At 34.5% G+C, this 12,949-nt stretch overlaps 1 protein-coding gene across 1 annotated transcript; it reads right to left on the reverse strand.

The window, feature by feature from the left end:
* Nucleotides 1-712: 712 nt before the first annotated feature.
* On the reverse strand, nt 713-9,853 carry cd59b (CD59 molecule (CD59 blood group) b). The gene is made up of 4 exons (XM_074633329.1): nt 9,542-9,853; nt 5,298-5,367; nt 2,706-2,807; nt 713-1,091 (listed from the first exon to the last, which is right to left on the reverse strand). The coding sequence occupies exons 2-4, from the start codon at nt 5,350-5,352 to the stop codon at nt 883-885; spliced, it is 366 nt and encodes a 121-aa protein (XP_074489430.1). The 5' UTR covers nt 5,353-5,367; nt 9,542-9,853; the 3' UTR covers nt 713-882.
* Between the last annotated feature and the right edge of the window lie 3,096 nt (nt 9,854-12,949).

The raw sequence follows: 12,949 nt of genomic DNA on the forward strand, positions 1-12,949 counted from the left end.
CTAACTCCGTGCAGAGCTGTCTCAAGTTTTAAGTCATCATTAAATAGGCCTGAGTTCAGGGCTCAGGGCTTCGTCCCGGGGACGAAAAAAATAGGGTCGGAAGGATGAAAATTCCAAGTTCCAGCTAGCAGGGCCGGTTCCAGCTAGCAGGGCTGGTTCCAGCTAACAGGGCTGGTTCCAGCTAGCAGGGCCGGTTCCAGCTAGCAGGGCCGGTTCTAGCTAGCAGGGCCGATTCTAGCTAGCAGGGCCGGTTCCAGCTAGCAGGGCCTGTTCCAGCTAACAGGGCCGGTTCCAGCTTTTTTGGGGGGGCCATATGCAAAATCTTGTCTTTTGACCAGATGTTACTTTTTACACACAAAAAAATATTTTGATTTAACTTAGCTGCATCGTTAACATCAAAATAAAAAATTTAAAAAATGTATAAATAACAAACCAATAAATTACTTTTATAAAAAAAAATGTTTTGGGATGAATTATATTTTAATTAACAAAAATAAACCACTTTTGATGTTTTATTTATGTGAAAGGTCACTTTGAACGGATAACTAAACATGATGTAGAAAAACAAAGATTTTAAATCTGGGACGGTTTAGGTTGTATCTCAGGACGGTTCTGGGAGGAAGGTGAAAAAAGTTAGTTTAGAGCCCTGCCTGAGTTGTTACAGGAAGAGACTAGAATGTGAAATTGATGCAAAAATAAAACAAAACAAATCATCTTTATTTCTTCTTGTATTTATTGTTAAACTGGGAAAAGTATAAAATGAAAAAGTCATTCCTTATTGACCTGAGAACCTGTACGAGCCACAGGAGACTAAACACAAACACTCAGTTTAATTCATGTTAACTTTACAGTCATTAAATCCTGAAACACTAAACCGATATTTCAGACCCAGAACCACCAAACATTCAGCAGGGACCCCGCCACAGCCAGAACCAGAGCCAGGACCGGCGGGGCCGCGTTAGTGATGCCAGAGTTGCACAGGTTGCTACTACAGCAGCGGTAGGTGAAGCCGGAGATCGCCGGGAACATCTGGCTGAGACGAGAGTTGTCGCAGTCGGTGTACCTGATACACTGACGAATGGTCTTCCCACCTGGAAGGACACGCACACACAGTGAGGACACTCCCTCTAGATCCTTATCCTAACCACAACCTAACCTGATTCTAACCTGATCTTTAAACAAAGTCTGAACCTCTGAAGAAGTGAGGACCAACCAACATGTCCTCAATCTGAGGGTTTAAAACTCAAACTGGTCCTCACAAAGATAGATATACAAGTACACACACACACTGAGTGGATGAACATATGACCAGTGGTCGACCTCCGGGTCTGAGAAGTGAAGTCAATGCTGAAGAGCCTTAAACCTGCATTCTGTCTAACAGCCAGCAGGGGGCGACTCCTCTGATTGTATAGAAGTCTATGAGAAAATGAGCCTACTTCTCACTTGATTTATTACCTTAGTAAACATTGTATGTATACATGAGTTTATGGACTCAATCGCTAGTTTCAAGTCTTCTTCAATACAGCATGATATTCATTTAGTAAATTATGGTCCCATTTAGAGTCAAATAGACCATAAAACAGGGTATGCTTTTCAAGCTCATTGTTGGCTGTTTTGTTAGGGTTTCATGCTTGTTTTGCACACAAAACTCTTATTTTGTTACTGTCTAAATAGTCAAATAGTGAAAAAAGCTCATCCAAGTAATTGCAATGGGGAACCTTAAATTAATTTCTCTCAATACAAATGGACCTAAATCATCCAATAAAAAGGAAGCGGATACTCCAAAAACTTAAGAGAGAAGAAGGAGGAATTATTTTTCTTCAGGAAACACACTTGAGCAAAGTGGAACATGCAAAGTTCAAGAAATTAGCCTTGGCTTTATTATTATTATTATTATTATTATTATTATTATTATTATTATTATTATAATTATAAAACATTTTCCTCCTCCCTTGTTGTTGAATACTTTGTTATGGTTTAGGTTGTAGTCATTTTGCTTAAGGAAACAATAAAAACCATGATTGAAAAAAAAAAGGCTTTATCATCATCATTATTCTTATTTTTATTATTATTAATAATAATAATATGTTTATTTTATTTAGATTTATTTTTTATATTATTATTATTATTATTATTATCATCATCATCATCATTATTATTTCTCCTCCCCTTGTTGTTGAATACTTTGTTATGGTTTAGGTTGTTGTAGTCATTTTTCTTAAGTACAATAAAAAGCATGCTTTTTAAAAAGAAATAAATTAGCCTTGGCTTTATTATTATTATTATTATTATTATTATTATTATTATTATTATTATTATTATTATTATTATTTATCTAAAAACCTATTTTATTTTAGAATCTTTATTATTTTTCTATTATTATTATTATTATTATTATTATCATTATTATCATTATTACATTTCTTTTCTCCTCCCTTGTTGTTGAATACTTTGTTATGGTTTGTTGTAGTCATTTTTGTCAGGAAACAATAAAAAGCATGATTTAAAAAAAGAAAAAGCCTTGGCTTCATGCTACTTATATGAATGCATCAATAATAATGTTCAATAATGTATATAGTATATATATATATATAATACACTGAGTGGGCTCATTCTGCATAACGAGTACTTTTCATACTCTCAGTACATTTTGATGCTTTGACACACAGCAGCTTAAATACTTGAGTATCAGTGGTTGAGCTCACCTCTCTCACTCAGAGATATACAGGAGTCTTCATACGTGCACTCTTGCACATTCTGACAGCGTCCGGTGTAATCAGAGCACTTGTAACAGCGAAGTGCAGAACCTGAAGAAGAAGAAGAAGAAAAAGAAGAAGAAGGTTGTATTCAGCTCATTCAGAGTTCATATACACATCAAGTCATGAACAGCTTTATTTTCTCATCATTACAAAATAAAACAGTAACAATACTTTTAATGTTGAAAGTGAGACAACCTTCAAACACTGAAAACATTTAACAAACATTTTACTTTATTGTCCATTTGTGCGCTCACTGACAAACATATATATGACAAACATTAAGGTGTTATTTAAAAGATAATGTAAAATGAATGTATTCTCATCCAACATTAATAACTCCCTTACTAGAAGGGCGAAGTTAGAGTAAAAATTACTAATCTATTGTGAGGAATGTGTGCTGTGCTTTGTTTTATGTTTGTGACCATATTCTTAATTTAATTTATTTTATTTTTATTTTTTTTATTTAATTATTTCGTTTTTTTATTTGATTTACTTAAATTATATTTTAATTGTAAATATATATCATTTTAACTTAATGTTTAGCTATTTACTTTCAATTAAGATCTTTTTATAATCATTTTTATATTATTATTATTTTAGACACTGCCATATGTTCAATTTGGGGGAAGGTTTGGTGTTGTATGTTCAATGTGTTAAATGTATAAAATCAATAAATATCTGTTAAAAAACAACAACTCTATTTTAAAGGGGGGCTGGGTAACACTTTACATTAAGCAGCATATAAATGTATATATAACACACATACATTAATAAACACTTGTGTCCGCTCACAGCTACATTAGTGTTTGAAAAGCAGATGTTAATGGATGCTATCTGGTCCATTAGGGTAGAGTCATATTCCTTTTATTAAATAATAATAATCTATCTGCTCATGTGATCTCTTTCTTTGTTAACATCATAAATAAAAGCTCTCTCTTCACCATTACTTTTGTATTTAGTCAAAATAAAGAAAATATCCAGAACGTTTAGTTAAAGTAGATCAGTCAGAAATAGCAGCAAAAACTGCTGGTAATTATTATTATTACGGCTTGAGCACCGACAACGTCGGGCAGTGAAGGCCCTGTTGAAACTGAAAGAATTCATATTTTTTTTATCATTATTATTAAAATGAATCGTATGTTTGAGGGCCTTACAGTGCTCAGAAAGTTGTTAAACTGTTCATCGCTGCTTGCAGCTTTAATTCAGGTTGTATTTGAGATTATCTACAGTATATCCCTGATAGACAGTACAACATTAAAATATTCTGGCTGATATACTTCAGTGTCACTTTGATTATACTGCCACCTTCTGGGGCAGCAAATCTCCAGAAACTCCCAACGACCTCCGAAACACATTTAGACCTAGTATTATAAGAGGTAGTTTAACAAATATCCCAAAATATTAGTAAAATATCAGACAAACATTTGTAAAATATCCAAAATAATATGAGTAAAATATCATATAAAATATTAGTAATATATCCAAAAAACATTAGTAAAATATCCTTAAAATATTGGTAAAATATTCCAAAGATATTATTAAAATATCCTAAAAATATTGGTAAAATATTCCAAAGATATTAGTAAAATATCCCAAAAAGCTTGGTAAAATATTCCAAAAATATTAGTAAAATATTGGTAAAATATTCCAAAAATATTACTAAAATATCAGAAAATATAACTTAAATATCAATAAATATTAATAAATGATCAGACACAAATTCGTAATTCGTAAGTAGCTCCACTTTTACTATCTGCAACAAATTTTAACAGTGATGAACAAATAAAATATCCCAAAAATATTAGTAAAATAGCAGAAAATATTAGTAAAGTATCAGACAAACATTTGTAATATATCCAAAATAATTTGAGTAAAATATCCTTAAAATATTGGTAAAATATTCCAAAAATATTAGTAAAATATCCTTTAAACATTCGTAAAATATCAGAAAAGTAACATAAAATAAAAATATAAGTTAAATATCAACAAATATTAATAAATTATCAGACACAAATTAGTCAAATATGTAAAAAATTATTTGTAAAATATCCAAAAAAGAATTAAAAGTAGTTCCACATTTACCAGCTGCAACATTAAAGTGATGAACACATTAATGCATCAATAATTATAATACAATAATATGATATAGATTATTCTGCAGAATTTTACTTTTGCTACTTAAAGTGTATTTTTTGGTAAATACTTTTTACTTAAGTTAAATTTTAAATGCAGGACTTTTACTTGTAACAGAGTATTTCTACACTGTGGTATTAGTACTTTTACTGCAGTAAAATATCAGAGTACTTCTTCCACCACTAGTTTTGTTTGTTTTGGTGCTGCATGTGTTTCTTCCTGCCTGATTTCTGTCATCTTTTCTGAAGAGGACCTCAGAGGAGATAAACGGCCCTCTGACTCTTTAATCTAACTATCTGTATTATAAACCATTTATAAAATGTATATATGGAGCTTATAAGGGCTGATATTAATTATGAATATAAATGTTGAAGGAGTGTCTGTGATGTGTCCTGGTCCACTCACCCAGATGAAGCATCCCACAACAAACCAGCAGGAATAATCCGAGGCAGCGCTTCATGTTGTCAGACCAGGGCTAAAACCAGAGACAGGAGTCAGATTTTGGCGTGCGATGCGTTCCAGCAGGCAGGCGGCAGTAAACTGAGGACAGCTCTTTGTCCAGCGGACCACAAAGACTCCCTGTCTCCTCCTCCTCCTCCTCCAACAATCACTTGGCCACCGCCTCACTGAGTCTTTATCATGTTTATGTGTGCTGCTTTTCATCTATTAAAGGTCTTTTATAGTCACATTGTGTCTCTGCTGTATAGTTATGGACATGATGATTGTTATCTCTTATTGTCTCTGACCCTAATTAACCTTCTAATAGTCTGCACAGATATATAAAAATATTACAGTCAGACTATAGAAACTCTGTCAATTCATCCAGATTTTACAAATTTTTTAAAGTTGAATCTAAAATCCAGCCTTTGTTATCTGATTTGTTAAAAAAGGCAGAATTACAACAGATTCAATGTTCAAGTTTTATTATGACAGTCTATTAATACTGTCATTAACAGAGGTGTTAGCATGCTGCCTCACATTAGCTAAAGTCTGTTGTTCATGGGTACTGGGTATGGAAAGTGTTACGTTCCATCCCATAATGTGACATTAGAAACCAGAACAACAGTGGACTTCAACCAAAGTCCAACATTAACTTCTCTTTAAATGTGAAACTCAACTAGTTGAACATTAACGCTGGTTTAGCTGCTGAGTCAATCATTACTAAATATTAATGATATGAAGTTACAGCTGCTCTATAGGCAGACTGACTGTTATAATTGATATATTATAATATAATATAATATAATATAATATAATATAATTTAATATAATTTAATTTAATTTAAATTAATATAATTTAATATAATTTAATTTAATTTAAATTAATATAATTTAATATAATTTAATTTAATAATAATAAAAGGATGTATCTGCAATTCGAATTATAATATAATTCTAAATGTATCCATATAACCTAACGATATCATCATTAATTTAAATTGGCCATTGATGCTATTGTATACAAAATCAATATGAACATTTCAAACCGCAAAACAACATAAATTACACACTAATTGGAGGTTAATTTGTCTCTTTACATAATAAGATCAACAGGAAGTGTAACCATGCGCGTCATGAAGAGAGCGCGTCTTTAGATGGCGTGCTGATATATTGGCAGAGAGAGATGAATGGGGCAGGATGCGTAGCCATATATGGTATCATTGGGGCGTTAATTATGCTAATGTTCAATCCACATGAACGAACGCTCATGGTATTCATCAATAAAATTCAATAAAAGCATGATAAACATCATGTTTACGCAGGTCATTTACACAGTTACCTGAAGTTAGGAGACAGTTAAGACTAAGAATAAGAACATGTTCTAGCATGAGGCCCAATATTTGTATAACCTTCAAATGCTCTACAATAATATTTGGACAAAATGAGACGTCAGACTGTAGCTGAGTTTGTGCTAAACAAACTATCATTAACGAACCCTAACTGCTGTGTTCTGTGTCTGATACACTGCAAAGATCTCTAACTAAATGAAATCTAAAACAGTCTAGTAGAGCATCACATTGTGCATAAGCTTGTGTGGTGAAGACACAGTCAAATCAGACTTTACTGTGCTGGGGTTTGGTGTGGATGGATGTGAATCGGTCCCAGGCTGTGACACACGGGACGGTCACACAGAGGAGCGACTGTGTCTGCGTCCAGCTGCTGTCTGAAGCTGCATGGACGCCTGTTTGTCCAAACATTCGTTTCTCATTTAAACTACTTCACTTTCCCTGAAGTCACCAGAGAACCGATCTGGGCAATACACAGCAGCACCTTTCCCCCTAATCCTCCATCAGGACGCCTTCTGGAGCCAGAACGTCATTAAGGCTGTCAAAGTTAACGGAAATTCGTTTAAACACCACAAATGTATTTAACGCACTAACAAAACTTGCAATTTGTAGGTTCTAGCAGGATCCGTTTTAAAGCTAGAGTGAAGATACAAAATAACCCTCAAAACTTAGGATAAATTTTGGGGAGGAAAAACTGTCATGGTCATTTTCAAAGGGGTCCCTTGACCTCTGACCTCCAGATATGTGACTGAAAATGGGTTCTATGGGTACCCACGAGTCTCCCCTTTACAGACATGCCCACTTTATTATAATCACATGCAGTTTGGGACAAGTCATAGTCAAGTCAGCACACTGACACACTGCAGCTGTTGTTTTATTATTTATATTTTTAATATTATAAAGAAGTAATTTTACGTGTTATTTTAAAGGGGAAATAGTGTGAAAATGAGGAACGAGGAGCTTCTTGTGAAGTTATACTTTAGTTTAGGTTTCACAAATAACAAAATAGTTCATCTTTTGGCACATCAGCACCACATTATCAGAAGTATCAGGACTTTGAAAAGATTGTGCAAGAATCTATGTTTATTCCGAAGAAAGAACCACACGGACCTGCTGGGGAAACTGCCTCTTTTGTGGAGGAGGAGATTACTTTTTTTCTCGTAAACTTATGACTTTATTCTCATAATATTACGACTTTTTTCTTGAAATAGTCTGACTTTATTTTCATTAAATTACGACTTTTTTCTCGTAATATTATGACTTTATTCATCGAAATCTGAGATTTAGTTTTTCCCTCAATGTGGCCCTAATACTCCATCGTAGTTTGTACCTCTGTTAATGAGCATGTGTTAAATAGAGAAAGCACTATCAAATGCAATTTTTTTATAAATCTGTATATATATATAGATACAGTATGTGTATCTATATATATATCTATATATATATATAGATATATATATGTATACAAGTGTGAATGCAGTGTGTCGGTTCAGCAGGTGATGTCAGCCTCAGGCAGCTGCAGACTGGTCAACAACACATTACCAGACGCCAGCAGACAAAAGGTCATTTCATTGGTCAACACTGAGCAGACAAAGAGGTCACAGTTTCACCACCAGCCAGCGTCCATTCACTCTCTGACACATTGAGATGGCAGCAGCAGCACATCACTGCTCCACAGTTGTAAAAGTTAAGCTGAAAAGCAGTTTTGGCTCCAAATACATGAACATATTCAGAGTATATTATGGGGTGTCAGATCTCTTGCTGCCCTCTTTTGTCTGTGCTAGTTGATCCATCCAGTCTAGAGGACACATTTCCTTCCGTCTCTATAGACTTGAGTCCAGGCGGCTGTTAAACTCAGCAGGAGACACTTTCTGTTTTCACACTCACTTCCTCCCTCACACTAAATAACTTAAAGGGATAAACTGTTTAGCTGTGATGCATAAACTGGGTAATTCACCATTAAATAACAGCCTCTCCACCCTGATCTGTGACCTTTGACCCACCCGGGGTCTGTTTCCTGACCCCCTTTACCTCCTGCTGGCTTCCTCTGTAGACTGTTGGCTGTATTAAAAGCATAGTTCAACATTTTGGCAAATACTCTAATTTGTCTAAAGCTACGGTCTCCCCCGCGTCCTCTCACCGCAGCCAACACTGTTTTGCAAGACGGGCTTCACTAGATATAACTTTGCGGTTTTGGTGCATGGGACACCGACCCGGGTTATTTATACGTGTAAGAAGTTACAAACAGTCCCTTTAAAAGGTCCCTTATTGTAAAAAGTGAGATTTTCAGGTCTTTTACATTATAAAGCAACTTTAAATGCTATATCAATACTGTTAAATTATCAAAACGCTCAATATACGGAGAAATACACACAGCCCTTATTAAGAAATTGCGCGTTTGAAACAAGCCGTTTCTGTCCCATTTGTGATGTCACAAATATACAATATTTAGACCATTACACGGTTTTAAACGTAAACATTCTAAATGTGTCCCAGTTTATTTCCTGGTTGCAGTGTATGTTAATGAAATCAGCTGACAGGATGTAAACATGAACCCAAGCTGTTGCCTAGCAACGCAATTCTGTTGCAATTCAGTTGCAATACAATTGAACTGCACTAAAACGGAGCGTTTCAGACAGAGGGTGAATACAGGTATATTCAGGCTGACAGTACGAGGAAAATAACGTGTTTTTTTTTAACATTACAGCATGTAAACATGTTCTAGTAGAAACACAAAATACAAATATGAACCTGAAAATGAACACGATATGGGACCTTTAAGTCAGTCCACTTCTTCTAAACTCAGTCCAACCCAAACACACAGACATGATACACAGATATTTTAGATTTAGTGTGACTTACACTTACCGAGGATATCTTTATCTTGAGTAAACGTCCACGAATTCGCCCCGAAATCAGAGGAAGAGAGACGCTGCAGAACTAGCCTGAGAATCGTCGTGTTTTTAAGTTGTCTTCGGTATCACAGTAATCCAGTGGTAGTTGTCTATACATCCATGAGTACACTGCAAACAGGAGCTCCTAATAGACAATTCGGCATACTTTTAATGGAGACTAGATGTAAACAGGCTAAAAAATAACGGGGTTGAAGATGTAGTAAGGCTACAGCTAACCACAGCTAACGGCTGTGTCAAGAAGAAACTCTCGCGAGACTCTTTCGCGACAGTTTCGCAACTTGTGGGTTACCTTCATGTATGTATAATAAGATCTACACATCATAGTTACCTTCTAGACACCATAGATATTTCAAAGAGTATAGAAGCGAGCAGATGAAACTCCACCGCCATTTTGGACTGAAAACGCTTATTATATTTATTTTATTTTATTGTTCAACACAGGCCATTTCGGTAGAATATGATATATATACAGTATAATTATTTTATAATTAATATTATTTTATAATTAATTACATATACAGTATATATGTATATATATACACATTACTGATACTATGAATGCCTCATCACCATGGTTCTTATATTCCTGTTACTGACACTCTCCTCTACATTCATATAATGATGTTTACTGTGTTGAGAACCAGTGGACACTCAAAAACAATTTTAAATAGTAACATTGGATATTCCCGATATAGCTAAAAATCATACGGTAATGTTTTTTAAAAAATTGTTTTATAGTTTTATTGGATATTGTGACTTGTGCTTTATGTCATGGTTGGACTCATATACAACGATGAGTGATGTTTCTGGGATGTATGTACATTGCTGCTTTCACACCTCAATTTCCCCTTCGGGGATCAATAAAGTCAATATTTTTTTATCTATCTATCTATCTATCAACAATGGAGGAACATGCTAATATCTGAGCTAACACTCTGCAAACAGCAGTTTCAGGTGAAAGTCTAGTAGCTCTGCTGTTGGAGGCTTTTCATGCTTTCAGACACATTTGAGATAAATTACCTCTTAATGTTGTCTTTAATTGCTTGTAGTCTTTATTTTTACGTTATATATGTTTTCACTTCTCTGTCTTTTTGCTGGTGCAACACCTGAAATACCCCTCTGGAGATCAGTAGAGACTCATCTTATTTCATCTAATCTTAATGCATTAAAACATAAACATTAAAATCAAAATTAAAAGAATAGAAACTTTTTTAAAGTTTTTTTAATTTCAGTTGAGACAAAGCACTTTGGATTGTGTCAAAGCTTCAGTGCCATCCAGCTAAAACAAGCCTATTTTTTACTTCCAAAAAAAGTTGACGACAGCAACAGAATTCATTCAACTGACAAAACTACTTCAGATCAAATGTCTTTTAAAGTGTATTTGTTTTTTTAAAGCATTTGAAACAGAAGAAAACAGGGAAATCAAGTCACCACTTATTTTCTTGTGTTTCATCTGTAACCAAAGTTCAACTCCAGCAGTGAAAAATGAACAAGTTAAAGGCGCCTCCACTCAGCTCTGGAGTCAGAGTACAATCAGCCAGACGTTGGTATAAAGATCATGAACAGCCGTTAAAACACTGATACAGAATAAGGCATAACACAACATGTCGGCATTCTGAAGTCACATGTTTTTGGATTGAAATGAAATGTGATCAATCAATCATTTATCATCCATCATCAGTCTGACAACAGCATCCTGACATGATGCTTTCAACAACAGGTGGGTTGAAAAAGTAATAACTGCATGCATACGATACAGACATGCACTATACTTTATATACTGGATGAACGAAATCAAAGGCATACAGGTTTCATCTTTCAGTGAAATGAAGTAGCTTAGAGCTAACCATACAGCAAACATTAAGAAATAGTTTAGAGAAATGTATGAAATACACTTATTCACTTTCTTGCTGAAAGTTAGAGAAGTGTGGAGCTAGAGCGATTAGCTTAGCTTAGCATAAAGACTGGAAGCAGGTGGAAATGGCTATCTTGGCTCTGACCAACACCTCCATCATGGAAACTGTTATATATTTATTACTTTGCAGATTCAGATTATTAAAACAAATGATGATATATTATTATAGATTAAACTACTCAGCAGTATAGCCCTCTTCTCTGTTAGTAACCATGATGAGGTATTTAAGTGGAGGCAGAATAATTCTCTGAACACGTTAGTTAACGCTGGCTAGCAAGTATTGTTGGCTTGTTTTTTTAACGGCACTGTGCTGTTAATAAAGACAGAAACAAATATCAGGAGCCGGTGCTGGTATGACAGGGACCGGCTTGTGCCACTGAACCACAGTGGCACACCATCAGCCACTTTTCGATCACACACATACTGCTGTTCATCTTAAATAAAAATAAAATAATTTATGCCCTCAATATTGTGTCAATTTTTCCCCATGGTATAGAAAATGGTATCGAATATCGATATTTTTCAAGGTATTGTATCGAAGTTAGAAATTCAAGTATCGTGACAACGCTATATTCTGGAGTAATGAGAACACAACGATTCTTATTTTCAGGTTATTGTACACTAAAGAAAACGTATTAATATTATATTCCATTTCTGCCAATAGATCCCCCTAAATGCTACATACTATTCCTTTAAGTTAGTATTTGAATGCAGGACATTTACTTGTAACACAGTATTTCTACACTGTGGTATTTGTACTGTTACTGAAGTAAAAGAGTGAAAGAGAGTACTTCTTCCACCTCTGGAGATATTGTTGCTGTCAAAAATCTAGTCAGGATTACAAGTGGAAGGCTGAACAGTTGTTTGGCTGCATGTAATTTCGGTCCAAATGACATGACGCTAATACAGATTTTCTCATCAGACCCTCCGTCAGAAAGTGATTAAGCGTATTTCCCAAAATGTACAACTTGACTAGCAGATTTGACAAAACTTTTGTAAAAAAAACAAAAAACGTGATTGTCTGCCTACTGAGGTCCTCCTGACTCAGTTCACTGTATTCTAACCATCTTACATTTATTAAATACAGATATCGTAACATTATAAACTTCTACTGAAGTGTGAGCTAAAAGCAACAGTTTAGTATTATCATGCAGTTTTTTAAACTTATTTGAATTATTTTAAGCCTGAGCTTTGGCTGGAAACACTCAAACATGAAGCCGATGCATCGGTGAAAAACAACATATTTCAAATATAGAACTCGCAGCAGTAAACATCTAAACAAATATGGCAAAATACAGTATGGCATATAGCAGGATAGCACCTTTTTCTTTCGGTTCTTGCATTCGATCATTATGGCACAATCATCTAATTCAAGAGAAAAATACTCTCCTTAAAAACAGGCTCAAAAGCATTTACAATATATACAGTTTATACAATATA

Source organism: Sebastes fasciatus, chromosome 4 (assembly GCF_043250625.1).
Source record: "Sebastes fasciatus isolate fSebFas1 chromosome 4, fSebFas1.pri, whole genome shotgun sequence".
NCBI classification, from domain to species: Eukaryota; Metazoa; Chordata; class Actinopteri; order Perciformes; family Sebastidae; genus Sebastes; species Sebastes fasciatus.